The sequence below is a fragment of the Phalacrocorax aristotelis genome, chromosome 1, assembly GCF_949628215.1.
Source record: "Phalacrocorax aristotelis chromosome 1, bGulAri2.1, whole genome shotgun sequence".
NCBI classification, from domain to species: domain Eukaryota; kingdom Metazoa; phylum Chordata; class Aves; order Suliformes; family Phalacrocoracidae; genus Phalacrocorax; species Phalacrocorax aristotelis.
This window is the reverse complement of record NC_134276.1, coordinates 135,538,419-135,563,669: the sequence shown is the minus strand read 5'-3', so window position 1 is coordinate 135,563,669 and position 25,251 is coordinate 135,538,419. Positions and strand designations below refer to the sequence as shown.

General features: G+C 44.2%; 3 protein-coding genes, 1 long non-coding RNA gene and 1 pseudogene across 8 annotated transcripts in view; 2 read left to right on the top strand and 3 right to left on the bottom strand.

Annotated features, from left to right (window-relative positions):
- The window catches only part of LOC142065063 (natural killer cells antigen CD94-like), a 36,560-nt gene extending 25,711 nt beyond the window's left edge, over positions 1-10,849 (bottom strand). For 2 of the 4 annotated variants that reach the window (XM_075110824.1, XM_075110850.1), the window contains exon 1: positions 10,765-10,849. The gene's annotated coding sequence lies outside the window, so the exon portion shown is untranslated. The remainder of the gene's footprint in view (positions 1-10,764) is intronic. The other 2 variants (XM_075110833.1, XM_075110869.1) reach the window with 2 other exon arrangements.
- LOC142054747 (late histone H2A.2.2-like) lies at positions 5,375-5,884 on the top strand. The gene has a single exon (XM_075087737.1). It carries the CDS (start codon positions 5,375-5,377, stop codon positions 5,882-5,884), a length of 510 nt encoding a protein of 169 aa, XP_074943838.1.
- Positions 9,208-9,875, bottom strand: LOC142065081 (olfactory receptor 2A1/2A42-like; annotated as a pseudogene).
- A 258-nt stretch (positions 10,850-11,107) lies between the features above and the next one.
- On the bottom strand, positions 11,108-15,256 carry LOC142065060 (uncharacterized). Its single transcript, XR_012663269.1, has 3 exons — positions 15,046-15,256; positions 14,789-14,954; positions 11,108-14,626 (listed from the first exon to the last, which is right to left on the bottom strand). It is a non-coding gene; the product is annotated as an uncharacterized LOC142065060 (long non-coding RNA).
- A 9,238-nt stretch (positions 15,257-24,494) lies between these two features.
- Positions 24,495-25,251, top strand: part of LOC142065041 (ovostatin-like) — a 34,009-nt gene continuing 33,252 nt past the window's right edge. For both annotated transcript variants that reach the window (XM_075110770.1, XM_075110780.1), the window contains exon 1: positions 24,495-24,806. In XM_075110770.1, coding sequence (XP_074966871.1) covers positions 24,742-24,806 — 65 coding nt within the window. In that variant the 5' untranslated portion in view covers positions 24,495-24,741. The remainder of the gene's footprint in view (positions 24,807-25,251) is intronic.

Here is a 25,251-nt window from a genome sequence, read left to right as displayed (position 1 = left end):
AGAGCAGCTGGCCCTTGCCCCTCCCTGACAATTTGCACCAGCTGAAGTCAGAATCACACATGGTTTCAACACTGGGGCTTCTGACTCCGGCAGCCCAGTAGAGGCTAGGTTGCTGCAGCTACATGTTCCAAGGTCCAGGCAGTAGGGAGACTGAGCATGAATTATCAATAGGAACACATGCACATGTACATATGATACATATGATATGTACAAATGGCCACAAATTACCACAAAGAGAAAACAGCACTCACATAAATGTGAGCAGCACCTATAGTCTCATCCTATTCCCCTCTCCAGCTGATCAGGATGAAAGCATGTTAGTGGAAATACATATAGATACACCTGTGTGCTTGTAAAATATTACTATTTATAAAATTTACACATTTTTATGTATATATATATATAAAATATGGAACCCTTCAGTAGCTGATCTAAGACAGCCGGTCTAATCAGCAGCTGGCCCTGGGATCTCCTGGTCTCCCCAGTTTCTGGTACCTAGACAGACAAGGCCCCATTGCTGCAGTCCCACTCCAGTTGATGGTACTCAGATCTACACACATGCATGAACAAACACCCTATGGATGCCTTTAGTAACCAGCCTTAGATGCTTAATCTGTTCAGTAACTGGCTCCTGGACCACCTTGTGTCCTGGTTTCACACACACACAAACAACAGGTCTCTCCATTAGCTGCTCCAGACCTACTGGCCTTCCCAGTAGCTGACCAGTCTCCCCAGTGCTGGCTTGGACCTCTTGATCCCTCCAGTATCTGACTCTCAGATCCTCTGGCCTCTCCAGTATCCAGTTCAGACTTACAGCCACTCCAATACGTGGCTGCAAACCTCTTCTCCTACTTGATGGCTAGTCCAGTTTGATATTTGCCAGTGACTACACACTGACATCGACACACCCACACCCACATAATAGGCATACTCTCCAGTCTCCCCAGTTTTTGGCACCTTTTGATCCAAGGGCCACTCACTAGTGGCTGGCACTCAGACCTCCATACACACGTGCACACACAGAATAGAGCGCCCCTCACCCAGGAAAACAGTCAGGAGCAGGAGTTTACTAAGAAGTCAGGAGAGACTGTGGTGACCAGGTGCAGGGCATGGCCAGACAAGTGTACTGACCAGCAACCTGTTTACAAGTGACCAGCCCCGTTTATTCCATGTTGTCCCTTTTCCCACTGTTGTTCCTCCCTAAAGCACCTGGATCCCTCCCTTTCCACCTTTGGCTGTTCCCCTAAATATCCTATAAAATGTCTCACACAATCTCAAAATGTTCTTCCCATGATCCCGTAATGAGTCCCATACCCCTAGGCAGTCTGTAAGTGAGTCCCTCCCATTAACTCACCTGGTGGGTGAGTCACTCCCCCACAATGGGGCTGGTCACTGCCCAGTGGCAGCCCTGGGAGGAGCATGGTCAGGGTGCTCCAGTGGCTGTGCTCAGGTTTCTGGGGTTTCCTCACCTGCCCTTGTTCCTTCTGCTTAATTCTGTCCCTTTATGTTTGTGCGGATGAGCCTTTATTCACACAAATTAACCATTTCTAGGAGGCCTTGTCTTTATATTTCAACCTAGGGGACATAGGAGTAGTACAACACCTAGCTGGCTGCACTGTGCATCAGTCATGAAGGATGCCTATCTGTGAGATATTAATTAGCCTCTAAACATGTCTAAACAGCTCTGCTTTACCTGTTTGCTGTGTCTCCGGCAGTGTGGAAGCCGGAGCTGACACTTCCCCTCCCCAGATACTCCCCAGATGGAAAGCTGCCCACTGCTATTTCTGACCCACACTGTGAAGACTACTGTGAGTCTGTGCTGCCCATTTCCACTACACTGTTTCTCTGCCATCCCCATGCAGCTTCTTCCATTGTTTGTCTCAAGCCTTTTGGTTGAGAAAAAGACTTTACCACACCTCTCAGCTAGCTGAAATACAGGTTTTCCATCTGTACATTCTTTTTTACTTCACTCCCTAATAAATTTCAGGGACCTCAAAGATTTGTTTTTCACAAGAAAGCTTTTTCTGAGAGCTACTTCCACATCTTTGCTCCACAGGATGTACAGCAATGGTTTCAGCAGGGGAATTACCACTGTGTAGGTAACAGAAATCAGAACATCCTCATTAGGGAGGCACCCTGGATTTGAGCTGCAAGTAGATGATGGAGGCACATCCAAGGTGCATAATAACCACAGTGAACTGGGATGCACAATTGGAGAAGGCTTTCCAGCTCCTCTGAGTGGAAGGGATCTTTAGGATGGTATTGAGAATTAGAAGGGAAGAGAGCAGAATCAAGCAGAAGGAGCAAAATGCAATAAAAAAAATAAAAAAAAGATAAAAACAACCATTTAATCTAGATGGTTCCTGGCACACACAAGCTTAAGAAGTGGTGCCAAATCATGGAGAAAATGATTAGTTTTACTCTACTTGCAGAAAGATAATTAATGCATGTCTCTTACTGAGAACAGAAATCCAGTCCATGCTGGAATAGTTGCCAGCAGAAGGCAGAACCTGTGGCTTATGATGATATGGTAATTGCAAAAGTCTACAGGCTGAGGCATAATGATCATATCTCACTGGTGCTAGGAGCATGCAAATGGAGCATCAAAAGCCAAGGAAAAAAAACCATATCTGGATAGCATGTTCCCCATGGAGAACATGTTCCCCATTCCTCCATAGGAAAGGACCTTTTGCTTTCTTACCAAGTTTACTAGCATACTGAGGACAATGACAAAGGTATACTATGTCTTTGAGAAGGAGGGAGTAGATAGGAAGTATGCAGAGGAATGGAGAGAACAATCAACCCTTATTATCACCACTATACAGATATTGCCAGTGAGAGCAGACAAGTACATGAAGGAGAACACCAAAACCAGCAGAATTTGTGCAATGGAGAAACAGGGAAATCCAGTTTTCAGGAAGAAATCAGGAAGAGTTCTGTGACATTGGTTTGGGAGGAGGCTAAGAAACCCTTCCTTCTGCTGCCTCCTCAGGTTGCAGACATGGTGAACTCTTAGCCAAGGAGCTGTGCTACCTCTTCTGAGTGGGTCTTTGGGGCTGTGTTTGTGTTTGTGTTTGAAATACACCCATGTCAACTGCTAGGGCTGCAGGCACTTGTGGGCTGATGACTGTGTCCTGCCCTGAGGTTAAACTAACCATCCAAGCATAGGAATCTACAGGCCTTGGTATGAGAAATTGCCCGATGTGGCAAGTAACAGTGTGAGAGGTTGACAAAAGTAACAGACAGCACCATGAAGAATGGATGGATTTCTCAGGTGGTTAGGGCTCAGTTTATGTGAGAAATCATTGCACTTCACAGATAATTGGAGGGAGGTATCGGTGGCAAGAATTTTGCAAGGCCAACCATAGTTAGGTTATATGAGTAATACCATATATGGTCAAAATGGCCTAGATAACAGTATCATAAACCTCAAATCAAGTAACAGATGTAGTAAAACTGGGATCAGTGAGAAAAAGGGGGCAGGTTGTTTATATGGGAGGAGATTGCAGTGGAGAATGAGGGAAAAGGAATGGGATGATGAAGTATGCAAATCATGATCTGGGCTGTCCAAGAGTACCTGCTGGGCATCCTTACCCTCGATTACCACACTTGATCAGGACCATAAAGCAAACATGTTGTTCTGACTTCAGAACACATGTCAAAACAACTTCTTCAGTCAAGAACATTTGGAGAAAGCAGGTTGCTTTCAGTGGTTAACAGAGTAATATCTGGGATAGACAGATCAAGCATACTGGTATCACCATACTGATGCCTGTTGCAGGCATGATGGTATCAGCATCCTTCTAATCACTTCCTAAAAACAACCATAAGGAGGTGGACATCCTAGAAAGACTATATTGTAGATGGGACAAAAACGGGCCGGTGGAAAGAAAACTGTGTTCAAGCAGAAGCCTCGGAGAAAGAGTTACAAATGCTGCTGTCCTGCATGGATTTCTGAAGTCATGTTTCTACCAGCCTCTATTCACTGAAGGTTTTCTTGCATGAGAATGATTCCTGAGGAGCACTTAATTCACAGAACACACTGAATAGGCAAGGTTCTCCCATGATGCAGTTGAATCCACAGCCTTTTCTTTCCATGATGCTGTCAGATGCTGGATTGGCTGAGGAGTTCTTGAGGGGTTAAACAGGCTTTCTAACTGAGCCCTGAATGTGCTCTCAGTAGACTATTTCCTACCAGGGTTCTTCCTAAGGGCCAGCTGCATGTTCTTCTTTGTTCAGGTTATAATTTACAGAGTTTAACAAGGGAGTAATTACAGTATAAGTAAACAGAAAGAAAAGTGTCTTCATCCAAGATAGATCTGCATTTGGGCCTCAAATATATCATGAAGACACATTCAAGGTGCACAGGAACAACAACAAGATGAGAAAAGTACTTAGGAAAAGGTTTTTGCTTCCTTTCTCTCCATACCTAGTTAGCAAAGTTCTTATTTAGATAAAAGAAAGAGTGTATGAAAGATGAAATAGGAATTGTTTTAAGATAAGCATTTTCTTTTTCTGTGTCCTGCTTATAACTGCCTATAGCATTTGACACCATTTAAGTTTACTTTCCTAGGACAGCAGAACAACGAGGAATCTCCTAAGGGAAATGGAGGGACCCTGGATAGTCTCAGTGTTCACCTGCTGCCACTTTCTGCCCAACGTCCTTACTTGCTGCCCAACAAAGACCTCAGAGGAGTTTGAGCCATGTACCTAGGAACCTTGTGACATGAAGGTCTACCTACAAAGATGAAAATGAGGAAGCTTACATGAAAATCAAAGGGAATAAGAACAAAACCAAGGCTGATATTGGAGCGTTGGAGGGGAGAGGTAAGGGCTGAAGAGAAAACTGTCACAGGGTAGGGCCAGGGAGGAGAACGCAAAGGAGAGGAGAGTGCTCAGCTTTGTAGTGACTTCCCCTGTGCCAAATGTTGGGAAAGCCTCTGCCATGGAAAACAGGAGTGGAGCTGGGGACCAGAGCTGCTCCCTGAGCTCACCCACAAAGGGCGGAGCCAGCAGGGATGATGTCACAAGTGGGGAGGTGAGGTCACAGAGGAGGTCCTTTCCTATTGGCCCTCACTACCCCAGAAGAGCCCTTGCTCCTGCTGTCCAGGTGACAAAAGGGTCCGAGCCTGAGCAGGAAAGGACTTGAGCCTGAGCTCATTCTCTGAGGGGCTCGGCCAAAGCAGGGTTGGTCCTGGCCGACCTGCCACACACAGGCCTTGGCCAGGCTGGCAAGGACAAGCACAGCCAACCAAGCCCAGGGACAGGAGCCACCAGTGAGGGCCAGCAAGGAAAGCAAGGACAGGCAGGCAAGACAGGCAGGGCGTGGGAAGAGACAGTGCGGAGATACCTGCGGGAGCAGGCTGCAAGCAGCATGTCTGGAGCAGAGGAGGTCTGCACAATGCCTGAGTGTGAGAGGGAGCCTGAAGCAACATGTTCTGGGGGCCCCACCAACATCAGTGAAGCAAAGGCCAAAAAGAGCCGCTCCTCCAGGTCCTCCCGGGCTGGGCTGCTCTTTCCTGTGAGCCGTGTAGACAGGCAGCTGCGCAGAGGCCACTTTGCTGAGCGCTTTGGAGCCAAGGCCCCCGTCTACCTGGCTGCAGTGCTGCAGTGGGTGACACAAAAGACCATGGATGTGGCTGGCAAGATTTCCAAGAAGAGCAAGCAGCAGCGCATTTCTCCATCGCACTTGCAGATGGCTATGCAAAAGAGCTCTGTGCTCAAGCAGCTCCTGCGAGGTGGTGCACCCAGGCGCCGTGGCAGGGCTGTCCCACAAAGGCAGCCCGTGGCCTCACCATCCAACAAGAAGGTGACAACCACAAGTAAGAAGAGATGTCCCACACAAAGGGCTGCACCTGCCTGTGGCACTGCTGCTATTAAGTGAGAAGAAAGTAGAAGCTTTTGCCCCACACTGGCAAGGCAAGAGACGTCATGTTTGCAAGGCTCTTGTCAAATCCATCTCTATGGTCTCAGCGTACAATAAAAACCTTTGCAATGTCATGCAGTGCCCAGGGCATGCCTTGCAGGTTTTAGGCAGCAAAATGTGAAGATCAGCTGCCTCTTGCCCAGTGGGAGAGAGCACCTCATCTGTGGTGCATTTAATTTAAAGAGTGACACCCGGCACTGCCCTGGCAGGGAAGAGTCTGTGGAGGAATTGCTCAGGATCCCTGGCTGCATCTTGGTATTTTGCCAGCTGCCAAGGCCTTCTCACAGCCATGCCTTCCCTGTCCAAGGGAGAAGGGTTCCCACGCAGGAGCCCAAGCATGCCCACAGAGAGAGAGATTGAGCATGCAGGGCAGAAAGTGTGGTTGTAGGGTCACCTGACAGCGACCACAGAGGAGCAGGTCCTCCCTCAGCTTCTTGCCCATGTGACAGGATTGTCCCAAGCATGGGCTCTTCAGCACATCTATTGTTCCCCCAGGGGAGAGCCAGGAGGTGGTCCTGATGATGCAGGGGAACTGTTGGTCCAAGGCCAAGACATTTCTCCTCCTCAGTGTTGCCCTGTCCTCTGTGTCCTCCTCTCTTTCTGACTGGGGGCTTGGTGAGGTGGGACTGGCCATTTGCTCATGGGGTCTGTAAAAAGGCCACTGGGATTAGGCTTCCTGCAGGAGTTTCTCCCCAGAGCAGCTCCCAGATGTGGCTGAGATGTCTTTGTGCCATCTCAGTCATTCCAGAGGAAAAAAAGGCTGCATGGACCCCAGTGCTGGGTGTGCTCCAAGGACTGAGCAGTCTCTTCCTGTGAGCAGGCTCATCATTGTGGTAGCCAGGCTATGGGTCCCTTTGTGCTGCGTGTTGGACTAGTGTCTCCTGGCTTGACAAAGGCATGTAGCTGGACAGGGGGATGAAGCTCTGCAAAGCAAAGCTATAGCACAGTCCCTGCTGAGCAGGAGCAGGGCAGGAACCTGCCTGGAGGACAACTGACCCTGACGGGCAGCACCTGGCTCCAGCTCAGGTTTGCACTTGGTCTGAGAGTCGCTGAGAGGGGAAGAAGGGATCTGCCCCCCAAAGGATGGGTGCAGGCTGTGAGGGATGGTGAGGGTGAATGTTTCTGGGAGACCAAAGGGCCCTGAAGGTTCCTTTTGCGCTGTTCCAAGGGGAATACAGGAGAGGCAGCAAGTGCCCCACAGTCCAGCTGTATTTGCCCTTCCTGGGTGGGGAGGGCAGGAAAGCACTTGGGCTCATCACAGCCAGCACCCCAATTCCCACATCTGCCTGCCCAAGCAGAGCCTGACAGCTAGTGTCTTCCATATCTTTCTTTCCATGGCTCTCGGAGAGCCCTCAGGTTCCCGGTCCAACCTGAGCAGACTGCCCACCTTTCTTCCTGGTGAAGCATGCAAGGGACAAGCCCTCCTGTGGGACCTTCCCATGAGGTGTATCCCCACCTAGGACCCTGGGAAGGCAGGCAAAGACACTTTCTGACAGTGACTGTTGTTCATTTCCCCCCACTTTTTCTATTTATTTCCACACTGCAATGCCTTCTGTATGTTAAGTATGTATCCTATACATCTAGGTCGAAGTTAGTTTTCCCTGGAACTCCAAGGGAAGAGAAAGAAAAGGTGCAATTGCCACAGGGAAGTGTGTTGTTTGTTTTTTATAGGCAAATGCATTCCACTCAAAATTGCTACAAACAGGGGACCCAGCTCGTTGCAGAATTTTATAGGAACTCAGGGCATGAAGCACATTGGCTCAATGAACAGTTGAAACACACTCAATCTTTTTTTCTACTAACATGTTCCAGAAGTGGCTTCCAGTGGAGACCAGGGGAATGTCACATCCATCCCCATTGTCTTAGAGCCTCAGGGACAATAGGTAGCACATAAACACATCTCTAACACACCTGGGAAATTATCTCAGTGGCACCACTAACTTCTTGTTGCTGATGTAAAAGATACTGATGTAACTACTGATACTGTGGGGAGTTTGTAAAATAGACAGGTATTCCTGACTAGTAATCAGTGCTCCAAATGCAACGGTGTCACCTGCTGCAATACTAGGAGATTTAATTTTTTTTTTTTCAGTATATTAGGGCAATCAAAGGTAAAGAAAAAAAAATAACCCCTGACCTGGATATCTGAAAATAAACCGAAGTTAACCAGTGTTTTGGTTCTCTCCTTTCCTGGTGTTGGGGTGTGTGGCACAAGAATGAGAAAGAATGAGAAAGAGGTACAGGAGAGCATGTCCTTAAGTTTGACCTATACTGAGGTGTGTTAAATATCTGCACTAGAGCTTTTATTTAGAAAAGGAACCATATTATACGCTTGTTTAGTTGCAAGGTATTTTTCTAGCTATGGGGCAAGGCGCAAGTGGAGGAGAGGAAAATAAGCACTGCCTCTGAAACTTCCAAGGTCCAGGCTTTTGACACTGCTTGCAAGCCCTCGACTAATGGCCCTGTTGGCTCACTGGCTTAGATGTGTCAACACAGAGACCAGGGAAGATTTTCCAAAGCACAATTGTCAGCAAATAGAACTGCAGGAAGAAAAACATTTGAAATGTGGGTAAACGGGAAGGTGCTAAGAGGCTACACCTTGAGTCAGTGTCAATGCAAGAACTAGACTGCAAAGTGTAGATACCTCAGCTAGCTCAGCCTGAGGAACTGCTGTGGGTGGCAGTCTGGCAAAACCACACAAAGCTAGCTTCTGCATGGCAGTGGTCATCATAGTCACTTCCTACATGAGAGGTGTCAGGCTCAAAAAGTGTGCAGAAGAAAAACTCTTCACAGGTTCGATCACCCTCCTGAGAAGAAAAGTCCATTAGCATCATATTGCCTCTCTTTTTCTTTGTGACAATCAAGTTGAAGCTCTAACATCCTAAGGATATAGGAAATACAAATATGGTAAGGAAAACCAGCATCTTATTAGATCAACTGATATGGTCAGGAAAAAACCTGCTACATGGTAGTTTATTCTGACTGCTAGTTAGAATTGAGAAGACAAACTATTTTTCCCAGCTGGGTCAATATTTCTGGTGAAGCATGCTACCTGCCTAGGATGGCTGCATATGAGGAAGAATATTTATCTCTAATAAAAGGAATAATACTGAGTCATTTTGTGTTGTGATGTTCATTAGACTACAGAGAAACAGACACAAATGCATTTGAATAACCTCTTGTGTTACATTTTAACCACTTAAAATTCAGTGAGATCTACCCAAAAAGCTGGAGAAGAAAGAGCAAAATGACAGGTGACAGGTGAAAGCCTAGATCCTGCACTAAACAAAATTAAATTCTCTTTTCCTTCTCTAAAGGTTCAGCAAGGTTTCCTTCACCTGCTTTTTCCTCAGACTGTAAATCAGGGCATTCAAACTTGGGCTGATGAGACTGTAGAAAATGGAAAGAGCTTCCTCCCTCCCAGACAAGTTACCAGTCCCAGGCCCCATAGACATGAAGATGTCTTTTGCATAAAACAGACCCACCACAGTCAGGTGGAGAAGGTTTTGCTCCATCCTGTCGCAGAGCAGATGTGCAGAATGGCGGCTAGATGTGCACGTAGAAAATCAGGATTAAGGCTAAAGGGAAGAGGAAGAAGCACACAAAAATTGCAAAGATTGGGACTTTATTGGCAGTAGTGTCAGTGCAGGCCAGCTTTAAGACAGCAAGGATTTCAAGTGGTCAGCCTTGCAGGGGCCACAGAAAGGCAGGTGTGAAGCTAGAGGCTTGTGGTGTACCGAGTAGGAACCCAAAGCCCATGAAACTGTGGCAAGGGTGAGGCACACCCTCCAATTTGTGATAAGTGCATAGAGAAGGGGATGACAGATTGCCACATAGCAATCATAAGACATCACGGCCAGCAGCACACAAAGATTAAATCAAGATGTATGCGTGTCCCACACCCAGCAAAGGAAATGGTCCTGCTTTGTCCAAAGAGCTTCCTCAGCATGTTCCTCCATGTTAAAATGAATGCACAGTTCACAGAATAATTCCAGTTCTACCATTAAACCAACTAGCATTTCTAATCTGTTGCTGTGTTCTCTTTGCCTTAGTGAAATGTATTAATATTGAATCCTGCAGTTGTTTCTCCTGTTATTCTGTATCTAACTTCAATTCAGATTGCTGAACAGAGAGGCACACTTGGATGTACAGCAGATAATTATTGACAAAAGAATGTTACCTTACCTGTAGCATCTGGACAAATGTGATTTGTTCTGCTCCCTGTTTCTGATTAGGGAAACCTTATTAGAAAGTTCTGCATACTTTCTCAGACAACAGGTGAAACAAAGAGCTGCTCTACTCTGTTCAGCTCCCTACATTAATTTGTTTTTAAAGCCAAAGTTTTCTTTGTAATGAGTCTGAAGGGACACTGTTTTGACTGCCTACAGGAAGAAAGTAAACACAACTTTCTTCTGAAATGGACACAGCATTGTACTTACTGGCCCTTCATTCATATGGGATTATTTTCTATTAAAAGAGTCTCCTCCATCACTTTCCCCTTCATGCCTTCTCTTCTTCCCAGAATTTCCCTGCCTCCAACAGTGTACAGAGCTTTTTGCGTCTGAGCTATTAGCATAGGATAAAGCCTACTGTTAGAAGTTGCCAAATCCAGTATAACACTGCTGCATCTCTATGTCCCCATGTTCAGCCAAGTAGTGAGGCTGAGCACATTTTCCAACGGGCTTATGTACAAATGCATGCGTATATGCATGCGCTGTCACATAGATCTACACAGACTGAAAACAAAGCACTCACACAAATACAAGAGCACAAACAACCTTGATCCTGTCCCCTCTCAGGCTACTCAGGATGAAAGACACTCAGTAGAATATACATACATGTGTACGCAAAGAAGCAATAGGAGTCCCATCAGTAGCACATTCAGTTGTGTTCTGTCCTCCTTCAGTCTGCTGCAGTGTTCTCATAGCACAATTTAAGTCAGCTTCTGAAGTATCCTGTCCTTAGCCCTGCCCTACAATCAAACAGTGACCCTATGACCAAATGTCTTAACACTTGTGAATAGGAGAGAATGAGTAATGAAATCCATGGCAAGGAGGAGCATGAGTGAAATCAGTTTTGGTTAAAACAAAAATAAAAACCACCTTCTCCTTCCAGAAGGATTCGCATCGAGACTTCCTACAAAAACCGTTGCAGGCAACATAGCATATTTTTTTTCACATCTAGGAAACTAGCAACAAATCATAAAAAGTTAAAGCACAACCTCTACCCCGTAAGTTTCTCCTGCTTTCCTTGATTTTTCTATTTTCTCCTACACCACTACAGAGGTTTTCAGTTTAAAAGCTACTCATAATTTTGCATGTTTATAAATTAAAATGGATTCTCTCTAGAAGAGAACAGAGAATAACTTACAGCTTCCACATTGACTCCATTTTACCTGTTTTCTCCTTCACACCTCTATGCCTCAGTGCCCAAAATCCCATGCACCACAAAAGTTCAGAAAGGTATGAAGTCAAGGAAAACCAAATGTAAATAACAGGAAGAATCTCCTAAAAGCAAAGGTTTACTTGACTATGAAATCATCTTCTGTGTGGAAATAGTGCAAGATCCAGCCTTAAAGGCACTGCAAATTATTGCAAACTGTAGGAGAATAAATTCCCTGGTCTGTTCCAGCTGTGGGGGAAGAAAGGGAAGGACACCAGGTAACATTTGGATTTCATTGTTACTTTCTATATTTTCTTCTGTCAGAGAGGAAACATAGTCTCAGACTGCGTGTGGCCTTCCTCCCACATAGAGCTGTGCAGACGATTGTGGCCTATAGTTCAGTGGGCAAAAAGTAGATCCTGCAACGGGATCATGGTACCATCCCACCAAAACATCAAGTCACCTGGAATGGGCTGTTGCATTGAACAGATTTCTTCTTCAAAACAGGTGCTAATAAGTCACCTCTGTTGGAAAAATCTCCCTGCCGAGTTGGAAAGTGGTCACACATATAAAGAGGTACTTAGCCTCAACAACCATATTTCCACTGGGGACTTGCACCCTAAGACTGCCATTCTGGGAGCAGTTTAAGCCACTAAAAGCAGTTGCTGCTGCCCCTTGTGTGCCACCACAAATATTTACAAAGCTACAAAGCAAACTGGGTGCTGTACTGAGGAACTGATCCAACCCAGAACTAGCTTACAAGATTTCATCCTACCCCAGACTGCTCTGTCTGGCTAACCACATACACAAGTACACATGCTGGCACAGGAGGAGCCACAGCTCTCGCAGAAATTCTCTGTGACTTCCTACCCTAGCTTTCATGTCACTTTGATTCTTCAGAGCTACCATAATGTGATAGAAGAGTAAAAATTGTGTCTGGGGCACAGCAAACATTTTAGCTAGGCAAACATAACTGAAACGAACAGCCACAGAAGAGCAACGTGATATTATAAAGCAAACCCCTGAACAAAGATGGATGCACATTTGGAAGAATAAATCCAGGATTTCAAGAAAAATAGTCAGAATTCTCAAGGAATAATAAAGCATCATTCCCTTTGGGCTAATATCGTTTCTCTCCTTTCCAGAGGTACTTGCCCTCTGTAAGTCTTTGCCTTCTGTTTCAGTACTGAGCACCCCTGTGCCTGGCGTATATGCAGAACAGTCTTACCGAAAACAGTGAATTGTAAACAGCACAACCCTATTGCAGATCCCAGAAAGCACACTGTATCTGGGGACTGAAATAAGAAAGTTCATTAATCTTTTAGAGGTTTTCATTGCCTCCACTAAAAAACCTGAAAAGATCATTAGAGAGCACATGCCTATGTGCATATTTTCACAGACACACTGAGACTTGAACACTTGCAATAGAAAGGGAATCAAGTTCAAATGAGCTTTTTCCACCCCTGAAAACAACTGCTAGCACCTAACCTCTGCTGGTTTTGATTTTGCTTTATTAAAACCATGAGTGCAGCTAATTCCACTATCGTGCATGCGCATATTTGCACATTCCTACTTGCAAATGTTTGGCTTTTTTAGCTGAACTAGCCTGCAGTAATGTGTCTCTCTTGTTCAGCTGAAAATGAAAAGAGCAGCACCAAAGCCCAGAATCAGACTCCAAAATTCAGGAGCAAGGTAACTTGGTCACCTTTCCAAATTACTCAGCTCCCAGTAATACTACAAGATGGCTCCATTTGATTTGTTTGCAGTACCCAGGTGTGCCTGATAGCTTTACTCCTTCCAGTTCAGCTCAGACTGCAAATCCAGCCTGCATCATTGGCAGCGCTCAGTGTTTCACTGCCAAGAAAGGCCTGGAGCAATCCAGGCAGGACAAGCCCAGCTCTGCCTCGACACTTCCTGAGAACAGCACATCCATGTCCCCTGCCAAGATTTTCATAGTTACATTCAGAAAGCTAGACAACAAGGACAGCAGCTTCTGCAACACTGAAATGACTGAGAAGCCCAACTCCAATTTCAAAGAAATCCCTGTAACTTACAAATTTCCTTGTTAATAGTCTGCCAGAATCTTAGAACTGAAAAGTCACTAGTTTATTGCCATACATAGGCTTATTTTTCTCCTTAAATGAATGGTCATATTTTCAAATAGGAAGAATACTCAGAGCTTGGGTGGAAGGAAGGGAGAAGGTCAATAACAATAGACCAAAGTCAGTATTAATGAACTTTTCCATTCCCTTAGCACCAAGGAAACAACTCCAGTCAGTCTGATCTCAAAGAGTGCCTGGCACATGCTGCTCCTGCAAGTCCCATTATTGTTCTGACAGCGGCTTGTCCCTGGGATAAAAACAGGCAGTCCCTGTCTTCAGAATAATCTTTTCATCCTGAAGGATGAGCAAAGGAAAAAGATGTTTCTTGGCCGATGTTTCTAGTTGTAACAGAGAAATAGTCCCTCATCTCTTCCACCTTGTCACGTCCTTCCTCATCCAGTTAGATTTTGCCATTGTTCAGAAAGTGATGCCGGTTTGTGCTATTGGCCAGGAGGACATCTGAAACTTCTTACACCGACATTTTGTAAAAAATGTGCGTCCTCCAATTAATCTTGTGGGTCAGAGTAGCTCCAGGGAAACAGAAAGGTTTCGAGCCTCTATTTCTGCTCCCTCCTTCACTTCCGTGCACGAATACATGATTTTACTTACAACTAGCTCTTTTCAGAAAGGTGTTTGAGTGTACAAAAAGTTAGGATGTACTGGATAGGTGTTGCTTATGAGCATGGCAGACCAACAAGCCCTGCAGACATATCAGCCTGTGTCTGACACTTTGATTCCTGCCTGAATGAGGCAAGTTTGACTCCAGAATGCCGTCAGAAGAGCAGCCTATGGCCGTCAGGCTCAAAAAACTAAAAGCCAGTTGAAATGGCATTTTTTCTTAAATCTTAGCTCCCAACTTCAAAACATGTTGTGACTCAGTTCCATCGGTCACTCAGAGAGGAGGTAATATCTCCAGGATCAAAATGTACTAGCACAAGAGGTTATCACATGTATGGGCCTAGTACAGACACCCTGTTATTCCATTTCCTGGATCTCAGCAGTTATTCAGACTCAAAGACTCTGTCCGTGTCCCCCAACAGTCAAATCCCAGTTCCAATGGGAACAATTTGCAGCTGGAAAACTGCTGCTACACCAAGAAAGAAGTTAAGGTGAGGATGTGCAGCTGCTGGCCTGCTGCAGGTGGTTTACCTACAGCAGTACAGTTTCCACAGACTTCTGGGAAAGGTGGGACTCAGTTGCCCATGCTACCTCTCTCCTGTAAAGAAAAAAGGAGATTGCCATTTTCAAAATCTAATTTCATACAGTGCGTGTTTTCAGAAGAACTGAAGGCACTTGAAATGACAAAACTCCTACTGGACCCACATCTTACCCTCTGCAGGCTCATTTAGAGCCAGTAGCTGAATACTGGAGCACCTACCTGTGCTGAAGAATCACATATTCACAGCTACAGTTCTGCCACATAAACACAAGTGCAGCTCAGGCTGCAGGCTCTGGACAGCGAGCATCGTTCAAGCTTCAATCTGGATCCTCCCAAAGGACAAGCAGCTGCACAGTGGAATAGCCTTCGTTGTTGGATGCTTGTGCTTTAAGACAGTGACAAAGACAACTCAGGTGATTAGTGTTGCACATTTCAAAGCAGAAAATCAAATATGCCAGACGTGGAAAAAACCAAACCCATCAGTGCCACAGGTGTTGAAATCAGCAGGATTAGACAGCATCCAGAGCAGATCTCTTTCAGTTATGTATGGAACACTAACAGGTTTATAAAACTGGCTATTTTAATCAAACTTTAAAACAGGAGCAAGAATTGCAAACCCAACACCAGATCCATGAGCTGTGTGTTTGAAAAGCGGACCTCCTTTCCACCAAGACCACAGCACTCAGCATGTGGCCCATACCCCTGCTTCAGTTACTCTCTAGTTCACAGACCTTTGTGTAGCTGTATAAACACAAAACACAAAAAAATTTGCTTGCTTTTTCATCCAACTTTTTATCCAAGAGAAGACTTTAACAATATGGTCAGCAGACCACAAAGTCCTAGTGCATAAGAAAATAACAAGTAGAGACATGGTTACATGAAAGGGTGGCAGAAGGGAAATAAAATATTAATTGTTATTATTTTTACTTCTGTAATGTTGAAGAGCCTTCATCACACACCAGAGCTCTGCATGAAAAAACAGGGCAAAGTGCACCCCAGTGAACTTTACCACTCAAGCATCATTATGAGATAAAAAGAGTGATTTTTAGTCTGTAAAGTTTTAATGCTGACGATTGCTCTTCTTTTCTGCTCAGGGAAATACCCACCAGGCAACTCCTCAACCTACTAAGTAGCAGACCTATTCAAAGCCTAGCATCTGAGCTCTGCATTTCAGCTAATTCTAAATCCACTCACTGTCCTCTCATCTAACCCACACTTCCTAAGTTTGTCTGTGAGGATCTTACAGGAGGCAGTGCCAAGCACCTTGCTGGAGTCAAGGTAAACGTCATCCACTGCCATCCCTTCAACTACCCAGCCAGTCATGCAATCATAGAAGGCTATCAGGTTGGTCAAGCATGATCTTCCCTTGGCGAATCCATGTTGAATACTTCTGATAATCTTTTCTTCTGCATGCTTGTTAACTTCTGCATGCTTTAAGATGACGTCCCAGGTGAACTGTTCCATCACTTTCTGGGGATGGAGGTGAGGCTGGCTGGCCTATAGTTTCCTGGGTCCTCCTCCTTCCCCTTTCAGAATATTGGAGTGACATTTGCTTTCCTCCAGTCCTCTGGCACTTCTGTCCTCCATGACCTTCCAAAGATGATGGAGAGTAGCTTGGCAAGAACATCTGTCAGCTTCCTCAGCAGTCATGGGTGCATCCCATTGGGGCCCATGGATTTTTGAGGATCCAGTTTGCCTAAATGATCTCTAACCCAATCCTCCTCAACCAAGGGGAAGTCCTCCTTTCCCAGATTTTTTTATCTCCCCTCTGGGGGCTGGGATGTCTGATGGCATTGTTGGGTTTGTGACCAACAATGTTGGTCACCACTCCACAAGCAGACAGGTAGAGCTCAGATTACTCAGTATGAACTGCAGGTTTTCAGGTTAGCAAGAGGAGAGTGACTTCACTGAGGGATGTAAATAAATTCCCTGCACTGCTGCAGAGGAAAACTAACCTTCCTAAATATCACATACCATGCTCCCATATTTCCTGCTGTAACCAAGGGACAGTCAAGAGGAGACAACAGAGACAGTATCTCTATTCCTAAAAGCATCCTCTTTAGGGAGGGATCTCTGAATAAACCTGTGATACTAAATGTCCCATGTCCACCAGCTTAGGGCTCTAGAACAGATTGGAGTGGCTGGATTGCACAGTATTAGGCCCAGGTGCAGAAGTAGCATTAAGGCTTTGCTTCAGTCCACAAGGTTAAGTGTTGCATGTCCTGAGATGCACATTGGAGGCATGTGGGGGTGATGGCAAGTGCAAAGCCTACTGACAAAGCAAAAAGGAGACCTACCATACTCTGGTCCAATCCATCATGACTATCAGTAGTGCTCCCTGCCATGAATTTTCTCTAGAACTGTAGCTAGGTTTCTTCCTGGAAGGAACAGGTTGGTTCATTCCAAAATACTTCCCTGTGGTGAACTGACATCCATACAGAGTCGACAAACTAGGAAGCAGGCCATGGGATCCAAGCGATCTGATAGTGCAGGTAACACCCAGAGGTGACATGTTAGCTGAAGGGGCAGGGGACAACCATGTGAGCTGTACCTGTGGCAGTGGTATTGCATGACGGTACACTCACAAGTCTATGGGGCCAGATGGCATCCACCCAAGAGTACTGAGGGAGCTGGCAGAACAGCTTACCACGCCACTCTCCATCATTTATCAGCAGTCCTGGTTAACAGGGGAGGTCCCAGATGACTGGAGGCTTGCCAATGTGAGGCCCATCTGCAAGAAGGGCTGGAAGGAGGATCCAGGGAACTACAGACCTGTCAGCCTGACTTCAGTACCAAGGAAGACGATGGAGTGATCCATCTTGAGTGCGCTCACCAGACATGTGCAGGGGATTGGGCCCAGTCAGCATGGCTTCATGAAAATCAGGTCCTGCCTGGCCAATCTGATCTTCTTCTATGACCAGGTGATCCACCTGGTGGATGAAGGAAAGGCTGTGGATGTTATCTACCTGGACTTTAGCAAAGACTTTGAGACTGTCTCCAACAGCATTCTCCTAGAGAAGCTGATAGCTTATGGCTTAGACAGGTGTACTTTTCCATGGATAAAAGCTGGCTGGATGGCCAAGCCCAGAGGGTTGTGGTGAACAGAGCTAAATCCAGTTGGTGGCTGGTCACAAGTGGTGTTCCCCAGGTCTCACTGTTGGGCCCAATCTTGTTTAATATCTTTATCAATGATTTGGATGAGGGGATCGAGTGTACCCTCAGTAAGTTTGCAGACAACACCAAGTTGGTTGGGAGTGTCTATATGCCTGAGAGTAGGAAACCTCTGCAGAGAGATCTGAACAGTCTGGATCAATGGGACAAGGTCAGTTGTGTGAGGTTTACCAAGGCCAAATGCCGAGTCCTGCGCTTTGATCACAACAACCCCATGCAATGCTACGGGCTTGGGGAAAAGTGGCTGGAAAGCTGCCTGGTGGAGAAGGAACTGGGGGTGTTGGTTGACAGCCGCTGAACATGAGCCAGCAGTGTGCCCAGTTGGCCAAGAAGGCCAACAGCATCCTGGTTTGTTTCAGGAATAGTGTGGCCAACAGGAGTAGGGAAGTGGTTGTGCCCCCGTACTTGGCACTGGTGAGGCCACACCTTGAATATTGTGTTCAGTTTTGGGCCCCTCACTACAGGAAGGACATTGAGTTGCTGGGGCATGTTCAGAGAAGGGCAACAAAGCTGGTGAAGTGTTTGTAGAGCAGGTCTTGTGAGGAGAGGTTGAGGGAAAAGGGGTTGTTTAGTCTGGAGAAGAGAAGGCTGAGGGGAGACCTTATGGCTCTCTACAACTACCTGAGAGGAGGTTGTTGCAAGGTGGGTGTTGGTCCCTTCTCCCATGTTACTAGCGATAGAACGAGAGGAAGCATCTTCAAGCTGCATCAGGGGAGGTTTAGATTGGCTATTAGCAAAAATGTCTTTACTGAAATAGATGCCTGGTTACCTGCATGTAGTAGTCCACTTGACTTTATGATTGTTTGGTAGTGGATTGTTTTGGACAATTCTAGCTGATGCTATAGAGTGATCAGTAGGAGCCTTTCCTGGCTCATGGACCAACTACAACTTCAATCTGACCTTACCTTGAAATGGAGCATATCTCTACGGGCAAGGATCATCCCAGAGCAGGAAAAGCAGCAATTTTTTTAGGTCTCAAGCCTGCCTTTCCTGTGATTGCAAAATATACCTTTGACTTAAAGAGTTTGGATGTTTCCAAGAAGGTGAAAACAAGGGGATCCCACAAAATGGGAGATTGCTGAGTGGGTTAGTGTAGGGGCTGGCATATTGTTGTCTTCTTTTAAAAAAACTGGATATGCAACCCAAATGAACCCCTTGAACCGTAGGAAGTGGGAGATTATTTAGAAGCTGGATCTGGAGGGCAGTGCTTCTGATTCATTGTCTTTGTAATAGAATGCAAAATTTGAGATGCTGTGCTTTCACAAAGGAAGCTCTTCAGTCTGTTTCCTTATTTTAATTCAATTTCTGTTTGCCTTTTTTAAAGCCCTGTGCATCACTCTGCTTATCTCCACCTAAAGTATCAGAACAATATGAATATGGGAACAAGGGAAATAATGAAGACAGGAAAACTCTTCTACTGAAGGAAGAACTATTTTTACCCTTTAAAAGGCTCCCTGACACATGTTTTCATCCCTTGTGATCAAGTGAAGTATATGTTCGTCGTCCCTTAAGGCAAAGGTCTGTAATAACCAGCAGACCAACATCGAGCCAACATCGATACATTTTTGGTTCAAGATTTTGAGCTAATTCAGAATGGCAGCAATATAATTACTGCCTCAGAATTACATTGTCAATAGATTGTTGGGTATATTATTTTTTGAGAAATTGAATTTTGATAACAAATTGTTCATTTAAATACAGTAATATTTAATACTTATTAGATTAACTAAACCAATAGGGAATAATAGTTACTGTTTGTACTGCTCCTGCACTCTTCTTGATCTCATCTTCTATCTTGTTCATTATGTGTTCCTGTGGATTCTCTGGCAGGCTTCCTATTGTTTTTGAAGAAATATTGATTAGTAGTTTTGATTGCCTTTTCTAGTCTTTTTAGAATCTTTTTTGGCCTGCCTTGCTATGTTCATGTCCTCCTATTGTCATCATTTAGACACAGTAGGGGTTTTTCAATGATATCTGTATACGTTACACTTTCTAGATCAAGAAAAATGGCTGGTATTTCAAGTGTTTCATGCCATATGATGTTGCAATACTTCATTTTTCACAGGTAGAGATAAAATATGTTCCAGAAGGATGATGTCGACAGCATACTAGTTAGTTTACTATCAGTCTATCTATAACAAAGATCTCGCTAGTTCTGAACAGTGTGCTGTTTACTCTTAATGTAACAGCATTACAACACTTAATATTACCTGATCTTTATTATTACAGAAAATAAGCAATATTAGAAAAATGTTCCATCCATTCAACATGAAATGATATAGCATACTCTACCAAACACACTGCAAGCTGCCTGTTGCCAGCAAACATTCTGAGAAATACTATCACTTGCAAACCTAAGTGATTGCAGATGAGGATATGCCTTGGAAGAGTGCAAGGCTGTGTAAGCAAATTAACCCAACGTATCCAAACTCTGGGACATATACAATACTATTCAGAGATATGTTGGCTTTTTAAAACAAAATGTTTTGTCAGGGTTGGTTTGATAAATGTATTGCGGGGAAGCATTTTCAGATTACAATGTAATTTCCAGAGAAAATCACAGGCTAGCAAATAGCCTGGGACTGTTGATGAATGTATTTGCGTCAGTGAAATGGAAGCTGAAGCTCTGGCTCCACATCTACCTGTTTTAGAGAAAGAAACTGGACAATAAAACAGGTATTGCAGTGTGGGGTGGATTGTTTGTACTTCATCTCAAGTGAAGCCATGACTTAGAAAGTACTCTCAGTCCTTAAGCGTTACGCAAATGTAAAGTGGAGCCATAGAAGAGAAACAAGTAATTACGTGTTACTCATTCTTCTGGAAAATCCAAGGCTTCACTGTTGAAAGCTGCTCATATTTCCACTGAACTTCCTGCTAATTCTCTGACAGAAAGGAAAAGAGGCATGACTTAGATCTGTATTGACTGAGAATTTGATTGTGCCAACTCCACTTTCCAACTATGCAGTGTTCTGCTTGGCAAATGGACATTCTTTGATGTTTTTATTTCCTAATTTGTGACTGCATCTAGTGTCTAGATTCTGCACACACAGCTGTACTGGGCACCTTGGGATGGCATAGGGACACCTGAGATGCTGTACACAAGCTAGCTGGGGTATTGGAAGTGGGCTAGTCACAACCTCACTCACAACTGTTGTGAGTGCAGTGTACATGCAAAACACTGAACTTAACTGATCCCAGAAAGTGAGTGGGATCAGTTTTAGTTGGAAAACTTTACATTGCCCTGCCTTGTATGCATGCCCAGTGTAAAAGAGAAGAGGAGGATGGGTGCATTTGATGTGATAACATGGATTGGCAAATTCATCTTTATTTGAAAGGAAATTAACTTGTGAAAAACATAAGTTTCCAATGCAACTGCAACAATCATTCCTCTGACTCATCTGGAGAAAGAACAAAGAACAAAAAACTTCTTCATAACTGAGAGCAAATGCTGTAACTTTCTGAAGTCCGGACTGAATGAGTTGAAGATTTCTTGATTTTCTGCTGTCCAAAGAGCATGCAATATGACTCGACTCTGAAAACCAAGTAAACATGTGTTACTTAAGTCTGTATTTACATTGTTTTGGTCTTGAAGTGCATTTGGCATTGTTCCTCCTTTCATTAATTTTCTAGCCAAAATAGGATCTCCAATTACTTATTTCCTTATGCCAATACAAAGCAGCACCAATCTAAGGTCAGCAGGCTGGTTTATATGACACCCAGTATCAAGATACCTTCTGTGTGTCTGTCTTGTAACAGCTGCTTACTGTGAGGTTCATTATCTCCCCATGTTAAATCTTTATCTTTGTGCTTCCAGATGATTAATCCTCCCCTGCTCTTAGCTTCTTAATCATAGAACCCGAAGCTTCTTCTTTTTCCCTCCTACAGGAAACAACTGGAATGATTTACCCAGTGCACTGGGCAAATTAACTTAAACTGGCTTCTTAAGAATAAAGACTTGAGCTTACTTTTTTTTAATCACAACATTGCTACAGTATGAAGAAGTCCTCTGGGATCAGTAATTTCACTAAAGTAATGAATTCAATACTTGTTTCCAGAGAAGCATGTGCTCTTTAATTCATCTGAACATAATGTCTTCTAAGATTTCAGTTTTTCAAATGCTTTATCTTTTTCTTTTCTGTGTGTGTATCAACAACAAAGCCCTCTTACATTCATGTTAAAGGCACGCTGCACTTAAATAATGGATAAGCTTCTAGAGCAATTTGCACCAGGGTTCTGGAATTGATTGATATTTCCTTCTCCCTCCTTCATTCTTTTTTTACCTAGGACTTAGTACCTGTTTGAAGTAAGACGTGGGGTCTGAGGCATTTTAAATTTGCAAATACAAACATGCCTGCAATTTATTCTCAGCTGTCCTCTGTCCTCATTACAACTAATGCAGCACCTTTCTTCACAATGTGGCCGCCCTGTTTGCACACCACCCATCTGTCATGCAGTATTGTCACTTTAATGTCAGGACATTCTGGGAAGCTTTGTGCAATATGTCTCAGTAGTAACTCAGTGGGAACAGGCAGTAGCTCCAGAAGCACCCAGGGCAGTTTTCTTTGTGTCCTAACTTGGTTGTCAGAAAGCTTCTGGGAAAGATAGGTAGGTAAGCTGGTTACGCATAGGTAGTTTAGGATATCGCCTACGGTGACGGGAAGAATAATTCTTGTATGGCTGAATTATTAGCAAGAATATATTATATCACTAGAAGTGCAATTGATAAAATCTGGCTTTCTACAGTCCCATATCCATTTTTACTGCATCACTATAATAGTCCTCATTTCCTTCTCCTACCCCTTACCTCTGAAATAACTTCAAGCCCACTCTGCATTGCCTAACACCTTTTTCAGTGCCCCTAACTCTCTTTCATGCCCCTAATTACTCCTACAGTATACTCAGCTTCCTTTTCCCATCCATAACATGTTTAGATGAGGAAGAGGAAGGGAAATTGCCTGTGTGGTTGCAGTTTCACACAGAGTGATTTGCTATCATATTTTGTTTGGTTGGGTTTTTTTTCTTCTCCTATGTACAAGTGTAAATGCAGTCCCTCACTGCTATAGATTAATTAGTTTCCTGTGTTCAGGCTGTTCACCGAAAGTGTAGCTAACACAACAAAGAAATTGATTCTTCCCCTCTCTTCAGCAGTTGTGAGGCCATAGATGAAGTTCTGTGTCCAGATTTGGCTCCCCAGTACAAGAAAGGCATTGACAGACTGGAGGGACTCCAGTGGAAGGTCACTGGGATAGTCACTGTCTGGAACAACCTACAGAAAGGAACTGAGACAGTCTCGTTTTTTCAGCCTAGAGAAACAAAGGCTAAGATGGGCCATAACTGCAGTCTTCTGCTACTTAAAGTGGGTGACATGGTTCAGCCTCAGCTGGCAACTAAACACCACGCAGCCGCTCGCTCACTCCTCCCCAACCCCTGTGGGATGGGGAAGAGAAATGGAAGAGCAAAAGAACTTGTGGGTTGAGATACGCACGGTTTAATAATTATAATAAAATATTAATAATAATAATAATAATGACAATAATGTTAACATAATAAAATGGAAAAGGAAGGGAAAGACAAAAAGGAAAAAACCCACAGAAACACAAACGGTACAGCCGCTCACTACCTGCCGACCGACGCTGCCCGTCCCCGAGCTGCGATTGCTGCCTCCCAGTTAACACACTGGGCATGACATTACATGATATGGCATATCCCTTTAGTCAGTTTGAATCCGCTCTCTCAGCTGTGCCCCCTCCCCTCCCAGCTTCTTGTGCACCCGGCAGAGCATGGGAAGCTAGAAATGTCCTTGACTAGTACAAGCACTACCCAGCAACAGCCAAAACACCTGTGTGTTATCTCAACATTTTTTTCCATGCTAAGTTCAAAGCACAGCACTATGCCAGCTAGAGTGAAGAAAATTAAATCTATCCCAGCTAAAACCATGACAGTGGGATTATAGAGGAGACACATTCTTCTCAGGGGTACACAGTGAAAAGGACACGAAGCGATGAACACAAATTACAGCATGGGAAATCCTGATTTAAGGAAAAAAATTTCACATGGCTGGTTAAGCATGGGAGCAGACGTCCAGATCTCTGAGGATGTGGACTCTCCATCCTTGGAGATATTGAAAACATGACTGGGCAAGCTTTGAAGCTAGCCCTGCTTAAAAGGAGAGATTGGACGACCTAATGTCAGAAGGTCCCTTTCTATCAAACTTTTTTAATGATTCTATATCTTGATTATTTTGAAACTTCTCAGTCAGATTTACTTAAAATTCACTGTCAGGCTTACAAGTTATTTGATAGAGGGAGCAGGGATGGAGGGAAAAGCAGAATGACAGACAGATGAGGGAACAAATGAAATAACACTGTAAGATTCCTTTCCGTAGAGATATGCTTGTCCTGACTGCTACCAAAAATGGTAGACAACTAGCCAAAACCATTCCTTGCTGAATGTTCTGTGTGCAGAAAGAAATCCAGATTACAATTGGAAGTTTCAGTCTGTGCCATACTGAATGCAGATATAGTCTGATGCTGTATTATTACTGCCCAGGCCCTTAGACAGTCATACAATAGCATTGTGTTATTATTTTCTTCTGTTTTGTGAGATGTATCTAGAGAAGACCTTCACAGAATGAGGAAATACTTAAGCAGTGACAAATAGTAACATGTTGAAACATTAAGGAACCTCCAGCCAATGACATGATAATCAGGGAGGTAAGCTTCAATAAAACATTCAGATGGGCAGGAACCTGTTTGGCTTGTAATACGTCACAAAGCTATGTGAAAGATGAGAGCTTTCCTAAGCTATTGTTTGAGAGTTCAAGGAGTGTGAGAACAGACAGGAAAGAGGAAGATGAATGTATGCAAATTTTATGTAGATATCTTTTGTTAGAATATGATTGAAGCCATGGAGGAGGAGCACCATCTCAGGCCAGTTTAAAAGCCAGAAGACAGCCTGTCCACTTGAGATCACTCTCTCTTCTTTCTTCTTCACATACAGAGATGTGGTCAAGGATTCTTCTGAGTATTCTGTCCTTGAACTGGATTGCCACAGTGTCTTCTGAAGCGTAAGAGATCATATATTCTGTGGTTTTATTATGAAATATTTTTATTTTATTTCCCACAAGTTAATTTCTTCTGGGAGATTGCTATATAATACATTGGATGTTTGATACCTAGGTTCTGAACTGTGTCTGAAATGGAAGTAGGTGACACTGAAGGGTGATTTGTAATGATGCTCTCCATCATAAAACTGCTAAGAAATCTGTTTTGAATGACAGAAACCTGTGGAGTAGGTGAATACTGAAGTGCATGGGTAAAGTGAGGAGGAGATTCAAGACTAGACTAGCATGCATACTAATGATAAGGATTGATAGGCATCAGCTCTACAGAGAAAGTATGGTGTATGAGATAGTGGCTGGCACTAGGAACTATGCCAAATGGCACCCTAGCATTAACATTAGCATTAACATTAGCGTTAGCACTAGCAACATTAGCATTAGTATTAGTATT

Excerpts from the sequence above, each read along its gene's own strand:
- LOC142054747 (XM_075087737.1), top strand. The coding sequence starts at position 5,375 with ATGTCTGGAGCAGAGGAGGTCTGCACAATGCCTGAGTGTGAGAGGGAG.